Below are 26,340 nucleotides of genomic sequence, written 5' to 3'. Positions count from 1 at the left end.
AGATTACTCTACCCAGCAAGGATCTCATTCAGATTTGATGGAGAAATTAAAACCTTTACAGACAAGCAAAAGCTGAGAGAGTTCAGCACCACCAAACCACCTCTACAACAACTGCTAAAGGAACTTCTCTAGGCAAGAAACACAAAAGAAGGAAAGGACCTACAATAACAAACCCAAAACAATGAAGAAAATGGGAATAGGAACACACATATCGATAATTACCTTAAATGTAAATGGACTAAATGCTCCCACCAAAAGACACAGATTGGCTGAATGGATACAAAAACAAGACCCATATATTTGCTGTCTACAAGAGACCCACTTCAGACCTAGAGACACATACAGACTGAAAGTAAGGGGATGGAAAAAGGTATTTCATGCAAGTGGAAACCAAAAGAAAGCTGGAGTAGCAATTCTCATATCAGACAAAATAGACTTTAAAACAAAGACTATTAGAAGAGACAAAGAAGGACACTACATAATGATCAAGGGATCAATCCAAGAGGAAGATATAACAATTGTAAATATTTATGCATCCAACATAGGTGCACCTCAATACATAAGGCAAATACTGACAACCATAAAAGGGGAAATCGACAGTAACACATTCATAGTAGGGGACTTTAACACCCCACTTTCACCAATGGACAGATCATCCAAAATGAAAATAAATAAGGAAACACAAGCTTTAAATGATACATTAAACGAGATGGAGTTAATTGATATTTATAGGACATTCCATCCAAAAACAACAGAATACACATTTTTCTCAAGTGCTCATGGAACATTCTCCAGGATAGATCATATCTTGGGTCACAAATCAAGCCTTGGTAAATTTAAGAAAATTGAAATTGTATCAAGTATCTTTTCTGACCACAACGCCATGAGACTAGATATCAATTACAGGAAAAGATCTGTAAAAAATACAAACACATGGAGGCTAAACAATACACTACTTAATAATGAAGATATCACTGAAGAAATCAAAGAGGAAATCAAAAAATACCTAGAAACAAATGACAATGGAGACACAACGACCCAAAACCTGTGGGATGCAGCAAAAGCAGTTCTAAGGGGGAAGTTTATAGCAATACAAGCCCACCTTAAGAAGCAGGAAGCATCTCGAATAAACAACCTAACCTTGCACCTCAAGCAATTAGAGAAAGAAGAACAAAAAAACCCCAAAGCTAGCAGAAGGAAAGAAATCATAAAAATCAGATCAGAAATAAATGAAAAAGAAATGAAGGAAACAATAGCAAAGATCAATAAAACTAAAAGCTGGTTCTTTGAGAAGATAAACAAAATAGATAAACCACTAGCCAGACTCATCAAGAAAAAAAGGGAGAAGACCCAAATCAATAGAATTAGAAATGAAAAAGGAGAGGTAACAACTGACACTGCAGAAATAAAAGAGATCATGAGAGATTACTACAAGCAACTCTATGCCAATAAAATGGACAATCTGGAAGAAATGGACAAATTCTTAGAGAGGCACAACCTGCCAAGACTGAATCAGGAAGAAATAGAAAATATGAACAGACCAATCACAAGCACTGAAATTGAAACTGTGATTAAAAATCTTCCAACAAAGAAAAGCCCAGGACCAGATGGCTTCACAGGCGAATTCTATCAAACATTTAGAGAAGAGCTAACACCTATCCTTCTCAAACTCTTCCAAAATATAGCAGAGGGAGGAACACTCCCAAACTCCTTCTACGAGGCCACCATCACCTTGATACCAAAACCAGACAAGGATGTCACAAAGAAAGAAAACTACAGGCCAATATCACTGATGAACATAGATGCAAAAATCCTCAACAAAATACTAGCAAACAGAATCCAACAGCACATTAAAAAGATCATACACCATGATCAAGTGGGGTTTATTCCAGGAATGCAAGGATTCTTCAATATACGCAAATCTATCAATGTGATAAACCATATTAACAAACTGAAGGAGAAAAACCATATGATCATCTCAATAGATGCAGAGAAAGCTTTTGACAAAATTCAACACCCATTTATGATAAAAACCCTGCAGAAAGTAGGCATAGAGGGAACTTTCCTCAACATAATAAAGGCCATATATGACAAGCCCACAGCAAACATCATCCTCAATGGTGAAAAACTGAAAGCATTTCCACTAAGATCAGGAACAAGACAAGGTTGCCCACTCTCACCACTCTTATTCAACATAGTTTTGGAAGTTTTAGCCACAGCAATCAGAGAAGAAAAGGAAATAAAAGGAATCCAAATCGGAAAAGAAGAAGTAAAGCTGTCACTGTTTGCAGATGACATGATCCTATACATAGAGAACCCTAAAGATGCTACCAGAAAACTACTAGAGCTAATCAATGAATTTGGTAAAGTGGCAGGATACAAAATTAATGCACAGAAATCTCTGGCATTCCTATATACTAATGATGAAAAATCTGAAAGTGAAATCAAGAAAACACTCCCATTTACCATTGCAACAAAAAGAATAAAATATCTAGGAATAAACCTACCTAAGGAGACAAAAGATCTGTATGCAGAAAATTATAAGACACTGATGAAAGAAATTAAAGATGATACAAATAGATGGAGAGATATACCATGTTCTTGGATTGGAAGAATCAACATTGTGAAAATGACTCTACTACCAAAAGCAATCTATAGATTCAATGCAATCCCTATCAAACTACCACTGGCATTTTTCACAGAACTAGAACAAAAAATTTCGCAATTTGTATGGAAACACAAAAGACCCCGAATAGCCAAAGCAATCTTGAGAACGAAAGAAGGAACTGGAGGAATCAGGCTCCCAGACTTCAGACTATACTACAAAGCTACAGTTATCAAGACGGTATGGTACTGGCACAAAAACAGAAAGATAGATCAATGGAACAGGATAGAAAGCCCAGAGATAAACCCACGCACATATGGTCACCTTATCTTTGACAAAGGAGGCAGAAATGTACAGTGGAGAAAGGACAGCCTATTCAATAAGTGGTGCTGGGAAAACTGGACAGCTACATGTAAAAGTATGAAATTAGATCACTCCCTAACACCGTACACAAAAATAAGCTCAAAATGGATTAAAGACCTAAATGTAAGGCCAGAAACTATCAAACTCTTAGAGGAAAACATAGGCAGAACACTCTATGACATAAATCACAGCAAGGTCCTTTTTGACCCACCTCCTAGAGAAATGGAAATAAAAAGAAGAGTAAACAAATGGGACCTAATGAAACTTAAAAGCTTTTGCGCAGCAAAGGAAACCATAAAGAAGACCAAAAGACAACCCTCAGAATGGGAGAAAATATTTGCAAATGAAGCAACTGACAAAGGATTAATCTCCAAAATTTATAAGCAGCTCATGCAGCTTAATAACAAAAAAACAAACAACCCAATCCAAAAATGGGCAGAAGACCTAAATAGACATTTCTCCAAAGAAGATATACAGACTGCCAACAAACACATGAAAGAATGCTCAACATCACTAATCATGAGAGAAATGCAAATCAAAACTACAATGAGATATCATCTCACACCAGTCAGAATGGCCATCATCAAAAAATCTAGAAACAATAAATGCTGGAGAGGGTGTGGAGAAAAGGGAACCCTCTTACACTGTTGATGGGAATGTAAATTGATACAGCCACTGTGGAGAACAGTATGGAGGTTCCTTAAAAAGCTACAAATAGAACTACCATATGACCCAGCAATTCCACTATTGGGCATATACCCTGAGAAAACCATAATTCAAAAAGAGTCATGTACCAAAATGTTCATTGCAGCTCTATTTACAATAGCCCAGAGATGGAAACAACCTAAGTGTCCATCATCGGATGAATGGATAAAGAAGATGTGGCACATATATACAATGGAATATTACTCAGCCATAAAAAGAGACGAAATTGAGCTATTTGTAATGAGGTGGATAGACCTAGAGTCTGTCATACAGAGTGAAGTAAGTCAGAAAGAGAGAGACAAATACCGTATGCTAACACATATATATGGAATTTAAAAAAAAATGTCATGAAAAACCTAGGGGTGAAACAGGAATAAAGACACAGACTTACTAGAGAATGGACTTGAGGCTATGGGGAGGGGGAAGGGTAAACGGTGACAAAGCGATAAAGAGACATGGACATATATACACTACCAAACGTAAGGTAGATAGCTAGTGGGAAGCAGCCGCATAGCACAGGGAGATCAGCTCGGTGCTTTGTGACCGCCTGGAGGGGTGGGATAGGGAGGGTGGGAGGGAGGGAGACGCAAGCGGGAAGAGATATGGGAATATATGTATATATATAACTGATTCATTTTGTTGTGAAGCTGAAACTAACATATCATTGTAAAGCAATTATACTCCAATAAAGATGTTAAAAAAAAAAAGTCTGACTATACAACAATCTAAAAGCTAGTAACTAGAGCTAGATTTATTCTTGACCTCAATTAATCCAGCCAGCATTGCTTGCTCCCTCTCTAGGGGCTGTCTAGAATGGAAGCTTTATTCATTCATTCATCAACTATTTATCGAATGCTTATGACATGTCAGGAATTGTCCTATATTGTGGAGTCAGTGTGGAAGGAAAATAGACATGTTTATGCCCTCAAGGAGTTTCCAGTATTGTGGGAAAACCTGTTTTTGCGAGCAGACTGTCTGTCTTCTTAACCACGTCTAAAACAGCTGAATATACAGGGCTTCTCAGTCAATGCTTACTAGCATATGAAGGGAAATTGGAACTGATACCCTATGGGGCTATTTAGATTAAATCTCATCTAGAGAGAGTGTGTCTGTCCAGTTCTATCTACCTTATTCTGAAGTTCCTGAGTAATACAAGGTGCAGATATCTCCTACTCTAAAATCTGTTCTGCTACTCAGGCAGTACAGCAGGAGAGGTTAGTGGCACACACTAGATGCCTAGATTCAAGTCCAGGCTCTGTCACTCACAAACCATGTGAGTTGTAGGCCAGTAACCTAACCTCTCTGTGTCTCAGTTTTATCATATATAACAGTACCGAATTAGTGGAATTTTAAGGACAAAATGAATTAATATATATTAACAATATAATTAATATACTTAAATAATTGATTAAATAATTAATATAAATATTTAGAAGAGTGCATAATATATGGTAAGCAATCAATAAATGTTGGAAAGCATAATTGTTGTTCTGGAGCTACAATGAAGGGAGCTACCAAAAGTTAGTTGTTTTCAATTGAGCTACTCCAAAGAAATTCAGTTTCCTGTTTTTTATGGGGTGAGAATTTGGCTACTTTCTCTTCTACACTGAGTTTGGTCTTTCCAGTTTCAAGAAGTGCTCAAGAGGAGCATATATGTGGTGTTGAAAATAGATTATAAATGAGGCAATCTTTCACTCAGAAGCTGCTGGTCAGACTTTGAGAAATTTCTTTTGGGATGAGACCAGCCTAAGGAAGAAATTCTTCAGGAGTTATGAAAAAATACTTCCCTGGACATTGCTGCCATCCTCTTTTCTTCCCTACATAACTATACTTCTTGAAGCAGTTGTCACTGCTTTGCTTCATCACCATCCACATACTCTTCAGGCCCAGTGAGTATGGTTTCTGCCTCCTTCACTCCAATGTAACCACTTGTGACAACACAGACTGACCTTGAGGACATAATGCTATGCAAGATGTTAGAGAAAGACAAATTCTGTATCATCTCACTTATATGTGGAATCTAAAAATGTCGAACTCATAGAAGCAGAATAGCATGATGGATGCCAGGGGCTGAGGGGTGTGGGAAATGGGGAGATTTTAGTCAAATAGAACAAATTTCCAGTGATAAGATGAATAAGTTCTCGGGATCTAATTACAGCATGGTGGCTATAGTTAAGAATACTGTATTGTATACTTAAAACTTGCTAAGAGAGTAGATCTTAAGTGTTCTTTACCAGAAAAATAAAAGGTAATTGTGTAGGGTGATGGATGTGTTAATTAACTTGATTGTGGTAATCGTTTCACAATGTATTTGTATATTAAATCATAATGTTGTACACCTTAAAAAAACATCACATTGTACAACCTACACATATACAATTTTTATTTGTCAATCATACCTCAATAAAGCTGGAAAAAAATGCTGATTATGTTCCACTAAATCACATGCAGTGAGGACATTTACATGCAATGAGGCTGGAAATTTTGTTAGTGAAGACTGCAGGAAGACCCTGACTGATTTCCTGCTTTATAAGGAAGTCAGGAATTTAAGTGGGAAATCATAAGCTGGCCTTTGCAAAATATTGCTGTGGGAGATCCAAAAGAGTTACAAACTTTTTCCCTCCTATTTTTAAAAGGCCTCAGAGAAGTAGAGGCTATAACTAACTGCTCACAGTAGTCCAATTCTTGGGGAAAACCCACAAATACTGAAAAACTACTTAGATTTGACCTAAATCCTTCAAGCTAGAGATTTGTTTTCTTCCCCCTCCTATTCGACTCTGCTTTTCACTGCCAACTGTGGTAAAGCTTCTTATTCCATGTGGCAAAGCCCCAATGAAAACAAGAGTAATACAGGTTCACAAGCATTTGGCTTACTATTTCCATAGTAGCCAACACAGTGGTAGTCTCACAGCTAGGTACCATATCTGGATGCACCTCAAACTCCATCCTGAGAAGGCCCTTAAATTCAGGAAGGCCATACAATTTCAAGGTTAAGTTTAAGTGCACAAGCTCTGGAGTTAGAATACCTGAATTCAAATCCCAGCTCTACCACTACTGTTTAAATGTGGGCAAGTTTCTTACTTCTCTGGGCCCAATTCCCCCATCTAAAAAGTGGGATAGTGATAGTACTTACCTAATGGGGTTCTTGTAAAGACTAATGAGACAATCCTTATAAAGCATTTACAACATGACACTTAGTAAATACTGAACAAATGGTAGCACTGTTTTCATTTGCAACCCACCTACATTTTCATGATATACTATTAAGTTAGCAAATAAAGCTGGTTGAAACTGGAAAAAGTTAGGTCCCTACACAAATCACTAACCATACTCTATGCTAGCAATGGTTTCCATTTGCAACACATTACTTATGAAATAGGAGCTACCTAGTCATTGCTTTTATCTAAGACAGTGTTTTACAAGCTTTTAGATTACTTTGAGAATCAGTGGTCTGATTTATATATATCTTTTTTTACCTCTTTTTTATATGTATCTTTTTTTAACCTCTTAACGTGTTTATTTTTTTAACATCTTTATTGGAGTAAAATTGCTTTATAATGGTGTGTTAGTTTCTGCTTTATAACAAAGTGAATCAGTATGTATACATATATCCCCATATCTCCTCCCTCTTGTGTCTTCCTCCCACCCTCCCTATCCCACCCTCTAGGAGGTCACAAAGCATGAACTGATCTCCCTGTGCTATGTGGCTGCTTCCCACTAGCTATCTATTTTACATTTGGTATAAACTACATATATCTTATTTGGTATAATGCCTTCAACTTATCCTTACAAACCTGGTGAGCACATGTTTTCCCACTCCTGCTTCCAGGTCTACATTTCGTCTTCTTTTCCTTAAAGCAGTGGTTCCCAAAATATAGTCTGTGGACCAGCAGGATCAGTATCAGCAACACCTGGGAACTTGTTAGAAATGTAGATTCATGGACCCCACCCGAGACCTACTGAATCTGAAACTCTCAGTGGTAGCAGGTGGGACAGCAGTGTGTGTTATTATTACTATTTTTTTTTTTTGCAGTACGCGGGCCTCTCACTGTTGTGGCCTCTCCCGTTGCGGAGCACAGGCTCCGGACGCACAGGCTCAGCGGCCATGGCTCACGGGCCCAGCTGCTCCGCAGCAAGTGGGATCTTCCCGGACCGGGGCACGAACCCGTGTCCCCTGCATCAGCAGGCGGACTCTCAACCACTGCACCACCAGGGAAGCCCAACAATGTGTGTTTTAACAATAACCCTCCAAGTGGTTCTTATGCATGCTCAAGTTTGAGAACCATTGCCCTATCCTACTGACACAGCTAACATGACCTGTAAAAAGAATCAGTTCATTGTATCACTGATCTCGTAATTTCTACACCTCTGGTTTTGATTTCTTCTAACTCTTTCCGTGTACATGCCTTCACTGTCCACTTGTGTTTACTTCAGTTTCTAAGCAGCTCCATCTTTGGACAAATATCTATCTCAAAATAGTTTTTTTTTTTTTTTTGTCTTCAGTGGCAAAGACGACCGGCTGCTCATTACCATAAGGATTAAGTCAAATCATAACCTTATTTTTCTAACCTTTCATACTTTTATACGTCCTCTAAGTCCAAGTTATAACTAGAATCTGAGAAAGGGCTGGACCAAGAGTAAACAGAGTAATTATATAACTTTTATTTTTTTGTGCTTATCTAATTGAATATATTATCTATATCTATCCACCTTCCAAAATACAAAAAAAACACTTTCGGGTGTTTTCCTTCAAGCCTCACCCCAGATAGAGGATAAGGAGAACATGCCAAATCATTAGTCACAGAACAGACCACCCCCCCCCACACCCACCCGGTTCATTTGCTCTTTTCATTTTCCTAGATGTTACTAGGATAAAGAATCTGGAACACCTACTTAAAAAACTCTCCTTCTGTAGAAGATTAATACAACTGTTGATAAAATTAGTCCAATGAGATTCTTTTAAGAATTGATATTTTTAATCTACATAATGTTAAACTGCCTAAAAAACAACATGTTCTTTGTTGCTCAGTAAAAACTCTATCTCAATTGGGGACAATAAGATGGGGAAAGGTGAGGTTCTGGCAGTCTGGAAGAAGTTTCTTTATGACATAGAGACAAGAAAATTGAGATGAGTCTACTCAGCTGTAGATTCCCTAAATGCTTTTGTGCTCTGTTTCAGTTCTATGGAAACTGAAAAAGGGCTTTGAGTAGTTCTAGTCAGTGTTGTCAAGCTCCATTCCTCCTAGTTCACAATGCCTCATCTTTTCCTTAGGGGATGAAGTCAAATAAACTCCCAGCCTGAAAGAGGTTTTTGTTTGTTTGTTTGTTGTTTGTTTTTTTTGTTTTTGGCGGTACACGGGCCTCTCACTGTTGTGGCCTCTCCCGTTCAGAGCACAGGCTCTGGACGCGCAGGCTCAGCGGCCATGGCTCACGAGCCTAGCTGCTCCGCGGCATGTGGGATCTTCCCAGACCGGGGCACGAACCCGTGTCCCCTGCATCGGCAGGCGGACTCTCAACCACTGGGCCACCAGGGAAGCCCTGAAAGAGGTTTTAATACTACTTAACTAGTATAATGAAGGCACATCCCACCAGGTGTTACGGAATATATAAAATTAACCATTCCTGGACCTCATAGAAAGAAGACTTACATCTCATAGACACTATTTTCCCTCAACTTTTTATTCATTCCTTCTCCAGTTGCATCCTGAAATAGACTTTCAGTACACCTCAGGCCTGGATTACTACCACAGTTTCTCCGACTGCCATCAGTCAGCCTATAGGTTAACTTTCTTTCAACATTCCTTTGTCGTTTCCTATCACATTGTACCAAAACTCTTCTGCCTAGCTTTAAGGCTATCATTTGGCTCATCCTTCCTATCCAACTTTATTTTGTACTATTTCCTAAATAGAAGGTCCCCTTCCCCTAGGATAACTGAAATTCATTTGCTCTTTCTTAGGGAAAAGTTGAAGAAACAAGGAAAAGAAAAACAGACACTGACATCCCTAACAGCAAAAGTTTATTTACAATTGTAGTTAAGGAATATTTTTAATGCATGCTGAGAAAACAGTAATATTCCAAACGTATAGGTTACTCTCTGGTAAGGAATACAAGATGACGCTGGGAAAGGCTTTGGCATACACAACAACTGGAACCAGGTTAACAGAACACCTGCACTATTAGAACGTTGTTATCAGAACACTTATATATCACCTATTTATATGTCACACCAACTTCATAAACAGCTCATCTTCTAACTCCTCACTGGCTATTTGAGTAAATAGCATTCAAGGTTAAACATTAAGACTGGGGAGTAGGGAAGAAATACAGAAGTGATAAGCATCACAACATTTCAGAGCCTATATATACTAATACAACATTAAGATTAAGAAACAGTATTCCAATTTTTTTCTGAAACAGTATTTGGCAATGTTTTAGCGCATAAGAAGACACTGCTTTGGTCCATCCACTCTTTCCAGCTTTTCAAAGTGTTTCCTGGCATTGCGGATATTGATCAGAGTAGCTGCAGAAGCTGAGGGTGGGGTAGGGAAGATAACCAACAGACTAAGTACAAGCAGCCAAAGGAATAATTGACTAGTAAAAACAAATAAACAAAAGAGAGCCAAATTCCTCAATGTATGTCACAGAGAACATAAGTCCCAAGTTAACCAGAGTTTAATTTTTCTGAATAAATAAAAGATTTGTTTATATTCTAAACACAGTATTTTCAAAATAAATTTTCAAACTCTTTTGGTTTGGAGCTAATAGTAAAAAAGAACATTATCTTATGTTGTATTCTAATATTAACCTAAGATAGATAACTTAAGAGATAATTTAAACTTCTGGGAGCATCCTGGAAATACTGCTAGAACCTTTATTTCAATGGTTGTGATGGATATGGCTATTATGGCATGGAAGCACCAAATATCTCTCTTTATGCTCATAACAGAAATATGGGAGTATGGTACTTAGGAATATACAATGACATATAAAATGGTTCAACATTTAATAGTTCAGAGCTTAGATTGACTGGTCTTTTAAAAATCTACCCCACATGGAGCATAAGTCATACATTTGGGTTCTTTTTCTTTAAAATCCTTAGATGTAATAACTATACGTAAGTAATTTTTAAAGTTCCCATGAAGAAGATATAATACCCTAGAGTCTAAATTATCTTTAAGTTTCAAAATATGTCTATTAAATAAAAAGTATTTACCACTAGTACTAAATTTTTTTTCATTGTGGTAAAATGCACACAAAATGAAATTTACCATTTTAACCATTTTCAAATGTATAGGTCAGCGGCATTAAGTACATTCACAGTGTTGTGCACTACTAAATAGCTTTTCAGTATCTTTAATAATGTACTACCTCTAGGGAAATTAGTTTAAAAAATACGTGGCTTTGAACCTATGTCGGCTAAGTTTAAACTTACGAATGGATGGATCAGACATCACGACCATCACGTAAGTGTTGGATGTAAAGATGTCAATGAAAGCAGCAAAGTTAGAGTTCCTGACTTCCATGCTCTGGAAAGAGGCAGCCAGCTTGCTATAGGAGAAAGGAGAAAAGTGAGTAAAGAACGTAAAATAATAGCAACATAAGACATTCTTATTTTTCACGTTAAATATTTTCATAGCATTATATCTCAATCCACCACCTCATTAAGACAGTTAATCACTAACCCACTTTGCTTTCCAAGGAAACTCTAATGACAAATTTAACACGTGCTGGAAAGTGACTTAGAAAGTGGATTAGGACTTGATACTGACTGTGAAATGAAAAGTGGGCTTAGACCTAGATTCATATTAAAAATCATGTTACCAAAGATTTCTCTAATATTTAAGTTTATTCAGTTGAAATTTCCCTATCATTGAGATTAATAACTGTATCTTTTGAATGTCAGTTATGCTGAAATTCTAGAAATGATCCCATTTCTTTGAAAACAAAAAGGGTAATGATATTTATATGCCATTTGCTATTTCTTCTTAAAAATGTTAGAATAAACATGCCAGAAAGTCTCAAAGTGTGCTATGACATAAAAGGGAAAAAATTACACTTATTCTATTGTCTGGGCATCAAAGTTTTACCAGGATAAGAATTTTGATTATTAAATCTTTACTAGATTATGATGTTCAGCCATTCCTTCTTCCTATATTCACAATGCTAAGATTCAAATTGTATTTAAACAAAGCTGAGACAATATGATCAGATATTTCTAGACTCTCTACTTTGTACCATTCTTGAATCAGTCCCTCACTATTTTAATTACCGTAGTTTTATAGTAAATCTTGGTATTTGGTAGGGTAAATTCTCCTTTCTTGTTTTTCAAAACTCTCTTGGACATTTTCTGTTTATTTTTTTCCCAAATAGTATCAAACATCTTGAAGGGGTACTCTGCTTAGATATTTTTCATATGCTTCTTCTGCATCAGTTGACTTTGCATTAAAGATGTCTTTCCCTTCTGTCAACTGTAGGCTCCCTTAGAGTTTAGCCTTATTTTTAATATAAAGAAGAATATAGAAGTACAGTCTACTATAGTTATTTGAATCTCTCAAAAAATGACAATTTGTTCCAGAGATAAATACATCACATAAGATCTCTTACCTGCAGCTCAGCTTAAATTGCTTAATAATGTTGCTGATTTTCTCAAATCTGTGGACATCACGCTGTTCTTTACATTGATAGTGAGAAATCACCTATGAAAAAGAGCAATGCCCTTTAAATTCATGCAGCGTTGTCATATCACCCTCTACTACTCTTCAAGGCAATACATTTGTTAGTCTCTTGGTCACCCTGATTTTCAGGGTAGACTTGGCACCTGGCTTTACTGCCTCTATTCCTCTGTCCCATATCCTGTTAACATCTGCATAATTTCAACATCCCTACGGATGACCCATCCAGTACTGTTTGGTTATAAATTTATTAGATCATTTAAGTATTGTATTACCTACTTTGGTTCATTGCTGTCCTTTCTCACTTACTTTAATCATTAAATATTCATCTTATTTCAATTTTTTCAAATTATTTCTATTTTTTGATTCAAAAAAAGTACAAATCAAAAAGGAAAAATAAAAATTCTTAGCTGTTTTTTTAAAAATATTTTATTTATTTGTTTATTTATTTTGGTTGTGTCGGGTTTTAATTGCAGGCACACAGGATCTTCGTTAAGGCATGTGGGATCTTTTCGCTGTGGCATGCAGGCTCTTCGTTGTGGCACTCAGGCTTCTCTCTATTTGTGGCACGTGGGCTCCAGGGCGTGTGGGCTCTGCAGTTTGCAGCATGCGGGCTCTCTAGTTGAGGTGTGCAAGCTCAGTAGTTGTGGTGCACAGGCTTAGTTGTCCCGTGGCACGTGGGATCTTAGTTCCCCGACCAGGGACTGAACCTGCATCCCCTGCACTGGAAGGTGGATTCTTTACCACTGGACCACCAGGGAAGTCCCTCTTAGCTGTTGCTGAGGTGTACTTAATGTATTTAATTTTAATGAAGTCTATAACCAAGTGGTTTTTGGTATCATATTTAAAAATCTTAACTGAATGATTCTGACCTCTGAGGATTTACTATTTATAAATGAACCTATTCATGATGGACACCAATGCCAGCTGAAAATACTTCCCCTCACACTTTCAGATTAATAAAACCACACAAGTATTTCCCATAGGCTGATGTAAAGTTTCTAGTAGGAAGCAAAACTGAGTCATTTGCCAGAAGAAAATTCACAGGGCAATTCCCTGAAACCATGTGAAAATTTCAAAACATAATTCCTAGACCAATGGTGGAATAGGTTCCTGTTGATTGACTTCAAGAGCTATAGTGAAAATGGTCAATCACAACGAAACTTAGTCCTCAAGAGAAAGCAAAAGCTACTTGTCACTGCCAGTGAAAAACAGAGTTTATATTAGGTTAACCTCTATGATCATGTGCGGTAGATGTGGCAGGAGAATACTGCTGAAGCAGGATTCTACCATGCCACATGTCTCAAGATAGACAGAAGAGCTCACCTGCTTGTTGCTATTACCACTAGCAGGAAAGACAGGGCTCAGGGTAGTGAACTTCCAAGCAAGTGATCCCTGCCTATGGGCTGAGGCAGAAAGACACTCTAGTTAGGACTCCTTGCCTCAGCTGTACCAGTTAGCAGGAAGGATGACTCCCAAATATGCTACCATTAAAAATAATGTTTCCACAAAGGAAGGAGAAAAAAATTACACTTTGAATTCTCTGCCCTCTGTTGGCTGCAATAGCAAAAGAAATCAATGTTAAACAGTTTGCCAACTGTATGCTAAACTTTGTGCTAGGGCTTAATGCTACCTTGTCCCATTTTAATCCACACAATAAACCTATGATATAGATATTATTATCTCCATTTTATAAAAGGGGAACCAAACTCAGAGAGATTAAGATATGTGTCTACCATATATATGCTGTCTACAAGAGACCAACTTCAGATCTAGGGCCACATACAGACTGAAAGTAAGAGGATGGAAAAATGCATTCCATGCAAACAGAAATCAAAAGAAAGCTAGAGTAGCAATACTCATATTAGACAAAATAGTTTAAAGAATGTTACAAGAGACAAAAAAGGACACTACATAATAATCAAGGGATCAGTCCAAGAAGAAGACATAACAATTGTAAATATATATGAACTCAACATAGGAGCACCACAATATATAAGGCAAATACTAACAGCCATAGAAAGAAAAGTCGACAGTAACACAATCATACTGGGGGACTTTAACACCCAATGTTCATCAATGGAAAGATCATTCAGACAGAAAATCAGTAAGGAAACACAGGCCTTAAATGACACATTAGGCTAGATGGACTTAATTGATATTTAGAGCATTTCATCCAAGAGCAGCAGAATACACATTCTTCTCAAGTACACATGGAACATTCTCCAGAATTGATCACATGCTGGGCCACATAGCAAGCCTCAGTAAATTTAAGAAAACTGAAATCATATCAAGCATCTTTCCCAAACACAACGCTATGAGATTAGAAATCAACTACAAGGAAAAAGCTGTAAAATACACAAACATATGGAGGCTAAACAATATGCTACTTAACAACCAATGGATCACTGAAGAAATCAAAGAAATCAGAAAGTACATAGAGACAAATGAAAATGGAAGCATGAGGATCCAAAATCTATGCAATACCCCAAAAGCAGTTCTAGGAGGGAAATTTACAGCAACACAATCTTGCCTCAGGAAACAAGAAAAATCTCAAATAAACAACCTAAACTTACACCTAAAGCAACTAAAAGAAGAAGAACAAACAAAACACAAAGTTAGTGGAAGGAAAGAAACCATAAAGATCTGAGCAGAAATAAATGAAATAGAGAGAAAGAAAACAACAGAAATGATGAATGAAACTAAAAGCTGGTCCTTTGAAAAGATAAACAAAATGGATAAACCTTTAGACAGACTCATCAAGGAAAAAAGGGAGAGGACTCAAATCAATACAATTAGGAATGAAAAAGGAGATGCTACAACAGACACCACAGAAATACAAAGGATCATGAGAGATTACTACAAGCAACTATATGCCAATAAAATGGACAACCTAGAAGAAATGGACAAATTCTTAGAAAGGTACAATCTCCCAAGACTGAACCAGAAAGAAACAAAAAATATGAACAGATCAATTACAAGAATGAAATTGAAACTGGGATTAAAAAACTCCCAACAAACCAAAGTCCAGGACCTGATGGCTTCACACATGAATTCTATCAAACATTTAGATAACACCTATCCTTCTGAAACTATTCCAAAAAATTGCAGAGGAAGGAACACTTGCAAACTCATTCTATGAGGTCACCATCACCCTGATAACCAAAACCAGACAAAGATACCACCAAAAAAGAAAATTACAGGCCAATGTCACTGGTGAACATAGATGCAAAAATAGTCCTCAACAAAACACTAGTAAACTGAATCCAACAATACATTAAAAGGATCAGACCCAATGATCAAGTGGAATTTATCCCAGGGATGAAAGGACTTTTCAATATCCCCAAATCAATCGGTGTGATACACCACAGCAACAAACTGAAGAATAAAAACCATATGATCACCTCAATAGATGCAGAAAAAGCTCTTAAAAAAATTCAACACCCATGTATGATAAAAGCTCTCCAGAAAGTGGGCACAGAGAAAATTTACCTCAACATAATAAAGGCCATAAATGACAAACCTACACCTAACATCATACTCAATGGTGAAAAGCTGAAAGCATTTCCTCTAAAATCAGGAACAAGACAAGGATATCCACTCTCACCACTTTTACTGAACATAGTTTTGGAAGTCCTAGCCATGGCAATCAGAAAAGAAAAAGAAATAAAAGGAATCCAAATTGGAAAAGAAGCAAAACAGTCTCTGTCTGCAGATGACATGATACTACTATACGCAGAAAATCCTAAAGATGCTACCAGAAAACTACTAGAGCTCATCAATGAATTTGGTAAAGTTGTAGGATACAAAATTAATACACAGAAATCTCTTGCATTTCTACACACTAACAATGAAAGATCAGAAAGAGAAATTAAAGAAACAATCCCATTTACCAGTGCAGCAAAAAGAATAAAATACCTAGAAATAAACCTACCTAAGGAGGCAAAAGACCTGTACTTCAAAAAACTATAAGATGCTGATGAAAGAAATCAAAGATGACAAAAACAGACAGAAAGAAATACCATGTTTTTGGATTAGAAGAATCAATATTGTCAAAATGACTATACTACCCAAGACAATCTACATATTCAATGCAATCCCTATCAAATTACCAAGGGCATTTTTCACAGAACTAGAACAAAAAATCTTAAAATTTGTATGGAGACACAAAAGACCCTGAATAGCCAAAGCAATCTTGAGAAAGAAAAACGGAACTGGAGGAATCAGGCTCCGTGACTTCAGACTATACTACAAAGCTAAAGTCATCAAAACAGTATGGAACTGGCACAAAAACAGAAATATAGATCAATGGAATAGGATAGAAAGCCCAGAAATAAACCCACGCACCATGGTCAATTAACCTATGACAATGAAGGCAAGACTATATGATGGAGAAAAGACAGTCTCTTCAATAAACAGTGCTGGGAAAACTGGACAGCTACATGTAAAAATATGAACATTCTTTAATACTATACACAAAAGTAAACTCAAAATGGATTAAAGACCTAAATGTAAGACTGGATACTCTAAACTCTTAGAGGAAAACATAGGCAGAACACTCTGACATAAATTGCAGCACGATCTTTTTCAATCCACGTCTAGAGTAATGGAAATTAAAAAACAAAAAAACAAGAAACAAATGGGACTTAATTAAACTCAAAAGCTTTTGCACAGCAAAGAAGGTGCAAAGACAACCCATAAAATTGGAGAAAATATTTGCAAATGATGTAGCAGACAAGGGATTAATCTCCAAAATTTACAAACAACTCATGTGGCTCAGTATGAAAAAAAACAAACAACCCAATAAAAAAATGGGCAGAAGACCTAAATAGACATTTCTCGAAAGAAAACATACAGATGGCCAGGAGGCATGTGAAAAGATGCTCAACATTAGTAATTATTATAGAAATGCAAATCAAAACTACAATGAGGTACTACCTCACACCAGTCAGAACGGCCATCATCAAAAAGTCTACAAACAATAAATACTGGAGAGGGTGTGGAGAAAAGGGAACCCTCTTGCACTGTTGGTGGGAATGTAAATTGGTACAGCCACTGTGGAGAACAGTATGGAGGTGCCTTAAAAAACTAAAATTAGAGCTACCATATGATCCAGGAATCCCACTCCTGGGCATATATCCAGAGAAAAACATGGCTTGAAAGGATACATGCACCCCAATGTTCATTTCAGCCCCGTTTACAATAGCCAAGACATGGAAGCAACCTAAATGTCCATCAACAGATGAATGGATAAAGATGTGGTACATATATACAATGGAATATTACTCAGCCATTAAAAAGAATGAAATAATGCCATTTGCAGCAACATGGATGGACCTGGGGATTATCATACTAAGTGAAGTCAGACAAAGAAAGACAAATATCATATGATATTGCTTATACGTAGAATCCAAGAGAAATGATACAAATGAACTTGTTTACAAGACAGAAACAGACTCACAGACTTAGAGAAGGAACTTGTGGTTGCCAGGGGTGAAGGGTGGGGGTAGGGATAGATTGGGAGTTTGGGATTGAGATGTACACACTTCTATATTTAGAATAGATGGCCAACAGGGACCTACTGTACAGCATGGGGAACTCTGTTCAATATTCTGTAATAACCTAAATGAGAAAAGAATTTGAAAAAGGATACATGTGTATGTAAAAAACAAAAAAAGCAATAAATGTGTCTAAAATCATGAAGCACTGGTAGAGCTCAGAAACCAAAATTACTTACTGTGAGCTGCTCTTAGAGCTATATTTATTAAGCTGATCAGCAATTACTTAAGTGGTGCTTTGTGACAGCTCAAGCCAATTTTTATTAGTTATTTAAAAATTTTACTTATAAATATAATATTGGGTTTTGCCTACCCCCTCATGGCCAAATACACAGTAGGTGCTATTATCATCGTTAAGCCGAATTTATAAGAAAAATAAAAATACCAACATACCTCTTTGCCCTTTCACCTCCCCATCTGAACTCTTAGCTACGTCACTGAGTTGACCATTACATCTCTTCCATGTTAAAAGCTTTAAACTCAAAGAAAAATACCCATCATTTCATAATAAAAGTCAATAGGAAATAGGAATTCTTTAACACAAATGAACAATTATTCACAAAAATAATCTAAACTCTATAGTAAGGCTTACCTGCAAACATCTAAGTTTTACTAATTACTAAAGATCCACGCACCAACGAACTTCTTTCAAGTTACTTGCTGACAATACTACTTTACAAATAAGGCTATGCATGGTGAAGTAATGACAAGAGGGAAAAAGGTTCTTTCTCAAAGTGGCAACATATTCTCCATTGCTGAATAGAAGAAGGTGAGTGTGAAGTACATCTGCAGAGCAGAAAGTTCTCACCAGAAAAGTGGCTCTCTCAAATAGAAGCACTTCATCAGCCTCAATAATTTCAGCAAAATTCCTTAGGTTCATTTCCAGCTGCTGAACATTGGGAATCAGCTGATAAACAATGCTGGACCAAGCCTAACAGAACAGAAGCACAGTGTAATATTACTAACAGGTAGCCAGTCCAGATCTTTGCAAATGAGTAAGTATACTATAACATACAGACAGTAAAATATGGTGATAATTGAGTCCCAAACAAATTCTGGCAACAAGTATAACACAAACGAAGTGAGAAAATGAAGATAATATTTGATTTTTATCCTTCAGTTGGATTTTTTAAAGTTTCAAACACTTTTGTAAAATACTTCTTTCCATTGATAATTAAAAATAAACAAATATTTAATTCCATCATATTACCTTAGGGAAGTTGAAAACTCTGATATACTGGGCTAAAGAACTTCTAATCCAGCCATTCAAACAGATATGTAAGTCCAATAGTGTAGATTGCTCTAAAGATCAGAACCTAATAATGCTATATTTAACATACATCTAACAATCAATTTTATGAAAATATCAGAGCCACGTAGAAAAATGGCCCCTCCCCTCAATGGGATAACATACAATAGAAATTACAAGAGAAATTAGTGGCATTATCATTCCAAAAGGCTTATTGTCAGCTTTATAAATTATTGATCCAATTGAATTAAAAACAGTCCACTGCGTGTTTGCCTAAAACTGACTTCATCCAGAGGAGTATGACTAAAATAAGGAGTTGAAATTAACCACACCCTCCCTCTATTCTCTTAAGGCTCTTTTATTTGAATTTTCATTATAATATTTCTTTCAATTTTGCTCCAATTTGTCTGGTAAGGTGTACAATGTTCTTCTCTCCCCTACTAGAGGGCAGGAACCTGGTCTTAGCCATCTGTGCGTCCAACAGCATCAAGCAGATTGCAATGAGTGCTTTTAGAATAAAACTTAATATAAAAATTTATGTCAGCTCTATGCAATATTGATGTAAGAGAGAGTAGAGCCATGTCTCTGTTCCAATTAGTTTTATTACTTAGGCATGGGGGTTCAGGTTCCAAGTTCCCAGGTCGGTGTTAATGTCACTGCTGAATTTACCTTGGAGAAGGCACCAAAGCTAACCACAGCAGAGACATTGTCACTCACAGCAGTGTTGTGATTAGCCAATTGTCTTTGGTCGTGTTATGTATTGCCATCCTTCACACCGCAGTTGGTTCTTATCAGTGCGTCATGTCCATCCTTATTCACGGTTACCTGTTCTATGGGAATAAGGCTTTGAGAGAAATTCGGCCCAAATTAATCTAGAACAGTATTTCCTAGATAGGTATCTCAAAATGATCTGTTATTAGAGCGAGGCTGGGTCAACATATTGGGGAAAAAATGAATTAGTTAAAAAAATAAATCAGTGGCTATGTTTAAAGTCCAATTGTTTTTCTCCTTGGCAAATCAGGTTTCTGTGCTTTTGGTTGTAGATACTTGTCAGATGGAGTTGATACTGAGGCTGTAGCTACAAGTCACAGAGAAGGATGCTTTCCTTCCCAGACTTGTCAATGGATACCAGAAGCAGTCTGACCACAGGAGGACCCAAAAGGAGCCAGTCTTTCAAATCACTAAATCAGTGGGAGAAAGGGAGGAAGCAGGATAAGGAGCCTACGTACCAATAAGGTAATTTCAGCTTCATCCATAACACAGCTATTGTTTGTAACCTCTACAACTACTACAAGCAGTATGGCATCCATTCCATCAATGGGAACAATCTCTCTGGTTGAAAGAATGCTAGTCTCTAATTTGGCATGAAAGTTGAAGCTATCATACTCTAGAAATAACATATCCCATTCTAAGACTCCCTTCTCCAATCTCTCCCCTAAATATTGTTCTTCTATTGCCATCCAAACTTAGGCAGACTAGCTTATATCCTGTAGAGGTACCTGAATATTAGATACAATTCCAGTCAGCACTGAGACCACAACAGGTCAAAATGGATGATGGTCAGTGAAACCTCTACTGTCATGAAGATCTGTATCAAATTAATCAGGACCAAACTGGGTTAATTCAGTGTGATCTGGTAGGTATGTCGACACAATCTAAGATCAAAACCAAAATTTCTTAAGGTTAAATTGGGTATTTTTCAAACAATTTATTGTAGATTATTTCTTCTTTTGGTTCAACACATCTAGATGGCTATGAAAGAGTTTAAAATCTTTTAGTTTTGATAATACCCTTCTAGCTTTTTTTTCATGCTCTTTAAATGAGAGAACTCAGGGAAACATACACACCTTATAGAGAGTTTCATCCCAGATAGATGTTCGGAAGCAAGAACATTCCAATGGGCGAGACAAACGCCTCAGATCTTCTTCTCGCTCTTTAAAAATCTGAAGTAAATAGACCAACATACTGATCAGCATATAACTAACAGCTCTCCTCTCACAGTGCAAGATCTGAGGTGTAATATTTTAGCATATTTTAAACAGGGGCATTTCGTTTTTCCTCAGGGGAATTTTTAAATGTGTACATTACTTTACAGACTAGGATGGCAGAAATGATTTCAAGTCAGGTCTACAAAGTACAATGGCTACTAGAATTCTTAAGGACTGTGCTGCTTGTTTTGAGTACTCACTGAGAATACTATGCTGAAAAATAAAATTTACTGTACAGAGGAATCTTAATAAAATATATCTAACATTCCAAATAATCCAATCTGGGTCATTTTTAAGATATGCATACCAATATCAAGATTTTATAAATCAAAATACTTCAACTTTTTGTAGATATCTTACTCTCATACACACATGCATACACATATATTATTTCTGTATGGACTGTATTTATTTGGCTACATAGATATAACAACCCCTTACACACAAATATCTATTCTTCTTGGCTATGTATCTATCTATATATATGCCCATATATACATGGAAAAATATCTATTTATACAAATATAAACACATACACAGATATTTTCCAGGACTGGGTGGGCTTATAGTGAATGCACTGTTCACACTGTGATGGATAATTTTATGCAACAACTAGGTTAGGCCACAATACCCATTTGGTTAAACACCAATTTAGATGTTGCTATGAAGGTATTTTTTAGATGAGATTAATATTTAAGTCAGTGGATTTTTAGTAAAGCAGATCCCCCTCCATAATATGGGTAAGCTTTATATAACCAGTTGAAGGCCTTAAGAGAAAAAGACTGCCATTCCCCAGGAAGAGGGAATTCTGCCTTCCAGACTGCCTTCTGACTCAAGCTGCAACAAGGGTATCTAGCCTATCAGTCTGCCCTGCAGATTTCAGACTTGCCAGCCTCCACAATCATATGAGTCAATTCCTTAAAATTAATCAGTCTCTCTCTTATTCTCACTCTCTCTCTCTCTCTCTCCACACACACACACACACACACACACACACACACACACACACACAAACACACACTTCTTATTGGTTCTGTTTCTCTGAGGAACCCTGACTAATACACACACATAGAGGGAAACACCTATCTTGCTTGAAACTGATATTCAGGGAAGCACCCTAGCCATTTTATTCCAAAACCTCCAAGTCTGAAAGTTTAATGAAATAGAGTATACTTTTCTTAATTAAGCTTAAAATCCCACAAAGAACATTAATGTATCTTTGGGGATATTTACATAAGCATTTAGAAAACAATATGTCGATCACTAAAAATGACAAGTAATTTAAAAATCCATAAGGAGGTCATTTATTGGAATGCTCTAAGTTTTTCTGTTGCAAATTGGGCCAGGGAAACAAAACAAAAAACAGTAATAATAACAAACCCCTCACAAGCTCAAGATCAAGCTACATAAAGAATTTTCTGCTGAATTAAAACAGAATTGATATTTAGTGAGAGGGAGAAGGAATTAAAAAGAATACTCAAAAGTCCTTTTCAGAGTCAAATACGGAACCCTGTCAAGTGGTTTCTGAAAGCCTGTAAGCTAACCTAGAAACACCAAAACATACTCAAATACTGGAACACTGAAGGCAATCCTGTAACTAATTACAGGAAAAAAAAGTATTCCTGCCCACAGTTATTACCAAAAAATTCTTAAGTTATAGGGGATCCTTAGACTCCTAGGTTCCAACCCAAAGAGGAACTGTATTCTTCTACATCACCAGTATATTCTAAAACTGCTTTCCTCAACTTTACCCTTGGAAATAGAGGATCTTCTCTTTCAGCTTAGACTTTAAAATCCAATCCTCTTATTTTATATGGAGCAAACTAAAGCTAGACTCTATTTGTGACTTGCCAGTCCTGGGGTATCATAGCTAGCTAGGGGTTTGCCCTTTCTACTGTGTCTTTTCTTGTTTAAATTTATGTGTACTAACTCCCATGCTAGAAAAGAAGATAAATATACCATATCAGTGCAATTATGAGGGCCTTGGCATTGTGCCTAACACAGTATAGTTGGCATTTGAATTGGTGCATACCAGTTTTCTAGGTCAACCTAGTGACAGCTATGACCTTTCTTTATCTCACCCCTGGTGGGTCTTCTAGCCTTGAAAATAACTGCCTGCTCTGAAGGACAGTAAAACAGTGGTATCAAATATATTTTAAAAGTACATAAAGCTGCTTAGTGATAACAGTCAGGATCCTTTCCTAAATTTGAAAATTATTTGCTAAATGAACATTATATTTCCCTTACCATGGAACATTTGTTTATAAGTGTTTTTTTGTTTGTTTTTGTTTTTGTTTTTTTTGCGGTACGCGGGCCTCTCACTGCTGTGGCCTCTCCCGTTGCAGAGCACAGGCTCCGGACGTGCAGGCTCAGCGGCCATGGCTCACAGGCCCAGCCGCTCCATGGCATGTGGGATCCTCCCGGACCAGGGCACGAACCCACGTCCCCTGCATCGGCAGGCAGACTCCCAATCACTGCGCCACCAGGGAAGCCCCAAAGCTTTTTTTTTTTTTTTTTTGCGCTATGTGAGCCTCTCACTGTTGTGGCCTCTCCCGTTGCGGAGCACAGGCTCTAGATGCGCAGGCTCAGCGGCCATGGCTCATGGGCCTAGCCGCTCTGTGGCATGTGAGATCTTCCCGGACCGGGGCACGATCCTGTGTCCCCTGCATCGGCAGGCGGACTCTTAACCACTGTGCCACCAGGGAAGCCCTGTTTATAAGTGTTTTTAAAAACAAATGTCAACTTTATTTTGAAAGCTTATGCTGAGATTTTTTTTTCCTAAAAAAGAATGGTACAAATTTACCTATATCTCTACAGAAGTCTACAAAGTATGTCAATTATTTGGTGCACCACCCATTCTATTTCTTACCAGGTCTCGTTGATCCTCCTGTACCAGATCCATTTTATGCACCAAGCAAAAGATTTTGGCATCTGGAGAATTCTGTAGAATGGCCTCCAGGCATGACTGGTAATAGTGCATGTCCTTTTCCAGTTCGCGGCTTTCCACATCAAAGACATAAATCAGAACCTCCACATTACGGAAGATGTTGTCTCGTTGGCTGGTGAAATAATTTTCCATGAAGGTGTCCTGTCTAGTAGGAAAAAAAATCTAGGTAATAAGCAAGTCATCACTTAATCACTCCTATTTACGATCTATTTTTGTTGGCTTAATCAGTGTGAAAGATAATCCTAAAGCTTCAAATTAAAGGGAAAATGATAGCAAATTAGGATGGCCTCACCTTCTTACTTCTTAAGCACATCTAGTGCCACCTTTTGCTCCTCTCCTTGTGTTCCAAATATACTTTGACCTTCCCTCAGTTCTAGTGGCCCATGGTCTATCCACCGAGGGGCCTTTACACATGCTTTTCACTGTCTCACATGCTATCCCCTTACTTTTATACATAATTAACTCCTACTTGTTCCACTGGATTTCAGTTCAATTCATACTTCCTCACAGAAACTATCCCTGACCTCACTGACTTGGGCAAATCTAGTCACCATAGGCAATTATACTAACACATTGGTTTTATTTTTAACACTCACCACAAGTGTGATATTATACATATTTGTGTGAGTTTTTAATTAATGGCATTCAATCCCCTAGATGGCAAGCTCCATGAAGGTAAGGACCATGTCTGTTACAGTTTGACATTGTTTCCCAGCTTTTAGCACAGAGCTTGCCACAGAGTAGTTGCTCAATGAATATTTACTGAATAAAAAACTAGTCAAACACTCTAAACTATATGAAAATGGCTCCAAGTTAACATTTTAGCAGAATGTTGCTCTTTGCTCCTTAGGCTGTGTGCTGCTTCCCAAGAAATTCTCAATTGCCAGCTGGATAGATGAATACAGTAGTGTTCTGTCCTAAACAAAAAAATCAAGGGGTGGCATCAACAACATGGTGGAATGAAAAGCTACCTCTGTCTCTCCCCTTCAATCTACAACCAGTAAAACATTCACAACTCAACAAAGGTACTTTTGTCCAACACACCAGGATGCTAGAGAATTCCACACACCTGTACATCTAAAGATGGATGGACTGGAACAGACAGAGGAGGCAGAACTGAAGGAACAGTAGAGGTAGTGCCTATAATCCTGGCCCTCTGGCCATGGCAGCTAAGCCTGTAGCCCCAGAGAACCTGGTAGCAGCAGAGCAGACAGCACACACAACACCAGCCTCCTGGCTGCAGTGGCACCCATGGCCACATCTAACTGTACATGCGTGGGAATGGGGCCTGCGGCCCTGTCCCTCCAGCCACTGAGGTGCCCAAGTCTCCCGTTCCTATGCTCTCCCACCAGCAGTGGCAGAGCCTAAGAACCTTAGAAAACCAGATAGGGAAGAGGCACTGGTATGACCCTGGCTTCCCCCACCCCTTCCCCCTGCGGTGCCTGAGCCTGTGAGCCTGTGACTCAGAGGATCCTGGAAGCAAGGGAAGAACCCACCATCCAGGTGAACCAGGCAGCTTCTGCCAGTGACAAAGGCAGAAGCAAGGTGCCAATGACCAAGAAAACACCAGAAGTGATAATGAGAGTTGGGACAGGGGGCACACCTCTGACAGAGGCAGCTCAGGTAAGAGAAACCAAAAACTTGTGCTATAGTACCACCTATGGAAAAAGAAAAGACCCCTAATTTCTAACTTGTCTCACTTCACATGCTCTGGCAGAAGGAAGTACCATGAAGAAGCACAGTAACACCGCACCACAAAAAGAAAATGACAATTCTCCAGAAACCAAAGTTAAAGTCACATAATAATGTGATCTGATAGAGAATTTAAAATAGCTGTCATGAAAACTCAGAAAGGCACATCAATTAGCTCAAGAATAAAATTAATAAACAGGAATGCTTTACCAAAAAGGTTGAAACTAAAAAAAAGAACTAAAATTCTGGAGCTGAAAAACTCAATAAATGAGATAAAGAATGCATTAAAAATCACTGGAAATAAGGCAGATCATATGGAAGAATCAGTGAGTGTGAAGATAGAAATCTAGAAAAGATACAAGTAGAAGAGGAAAGAAAAATAAGATGCAAAAAAATGAGGAAATTCTACAAGAACTATCTGACTCTTAAGTAGGGCAACATTAGGATAATGGACATCACCGAAAGAGAAAAGAGGGAGAAGGGAGCAGAGAGTTTATTTAAACAAATAATAGCTGAGAATTTCCTAAACTGTGGAAGGAACTGGATAGACAACTCCATGA

At 37.5% G+C, this 26,340-nt stretch overlaps 1 protein-coding gene across 2 annotated transcripts in view; it reads right to left on the bottom strand.

Annotated features, from left to right (window-relative positions):
• Window positions 1-9,732: 9,732 nt before the first annotated feature.
• RRAGB (Ras related GTP binding B) overlaps window positions 9,733-26,340 on the bottom strand; it is a 50,942-nt gene continuing 34,334 nt past the window's right edge. For both annotated transcript variants that reach the window (XM_082864064.1, XM_082864065.1), the window contains exons 5-10: window positions 24,011-24,233; window positions 21,001-21,096; window positions 18,713-18,835; window positions 12,279-12,370; window positions 11,107-11,222; window positions 9,733-10,203 (exon numbers count right to left, since the gene is read on the bottom strand). In XM_082864064.1, the coding sequence (XP_082720190.1) occupies window positions 10,106-10,203; window positions 11,107-11,222; window positions 12,279-12,370; window positions 18,713-18,835; window positions 21,001-21,096; window positions 24,011-24,233 (748 nt within the window). In that variant the 3' untranslated portion in view covers window positions 9,733-10,105. The remainder of the gene's footprint in view (window positions 10,204-11,106; window positions 11,223-12,278; window positions 12,371-18,712; window positions 18,836-21,000; window positions 21,097-24,010; window positions 24,234-26,340) is intronic.

The sequence above is a fragment of the Leucopleurus acutus genome, assembly GCF_964270905.1.
Source record: "Leucopleurus acutus genome assembly, chromosome: X".
Classification (NCBI taxonomy): Eukaryota; Metazoa; Chordata; class Mammalia; order Artiodactyla; family Delphinidae; genus Leucopleurus; species Leucopleurus acutus.
This window is presented reverse-complemented; position numbering and strand designations above follow the sequence as displayed.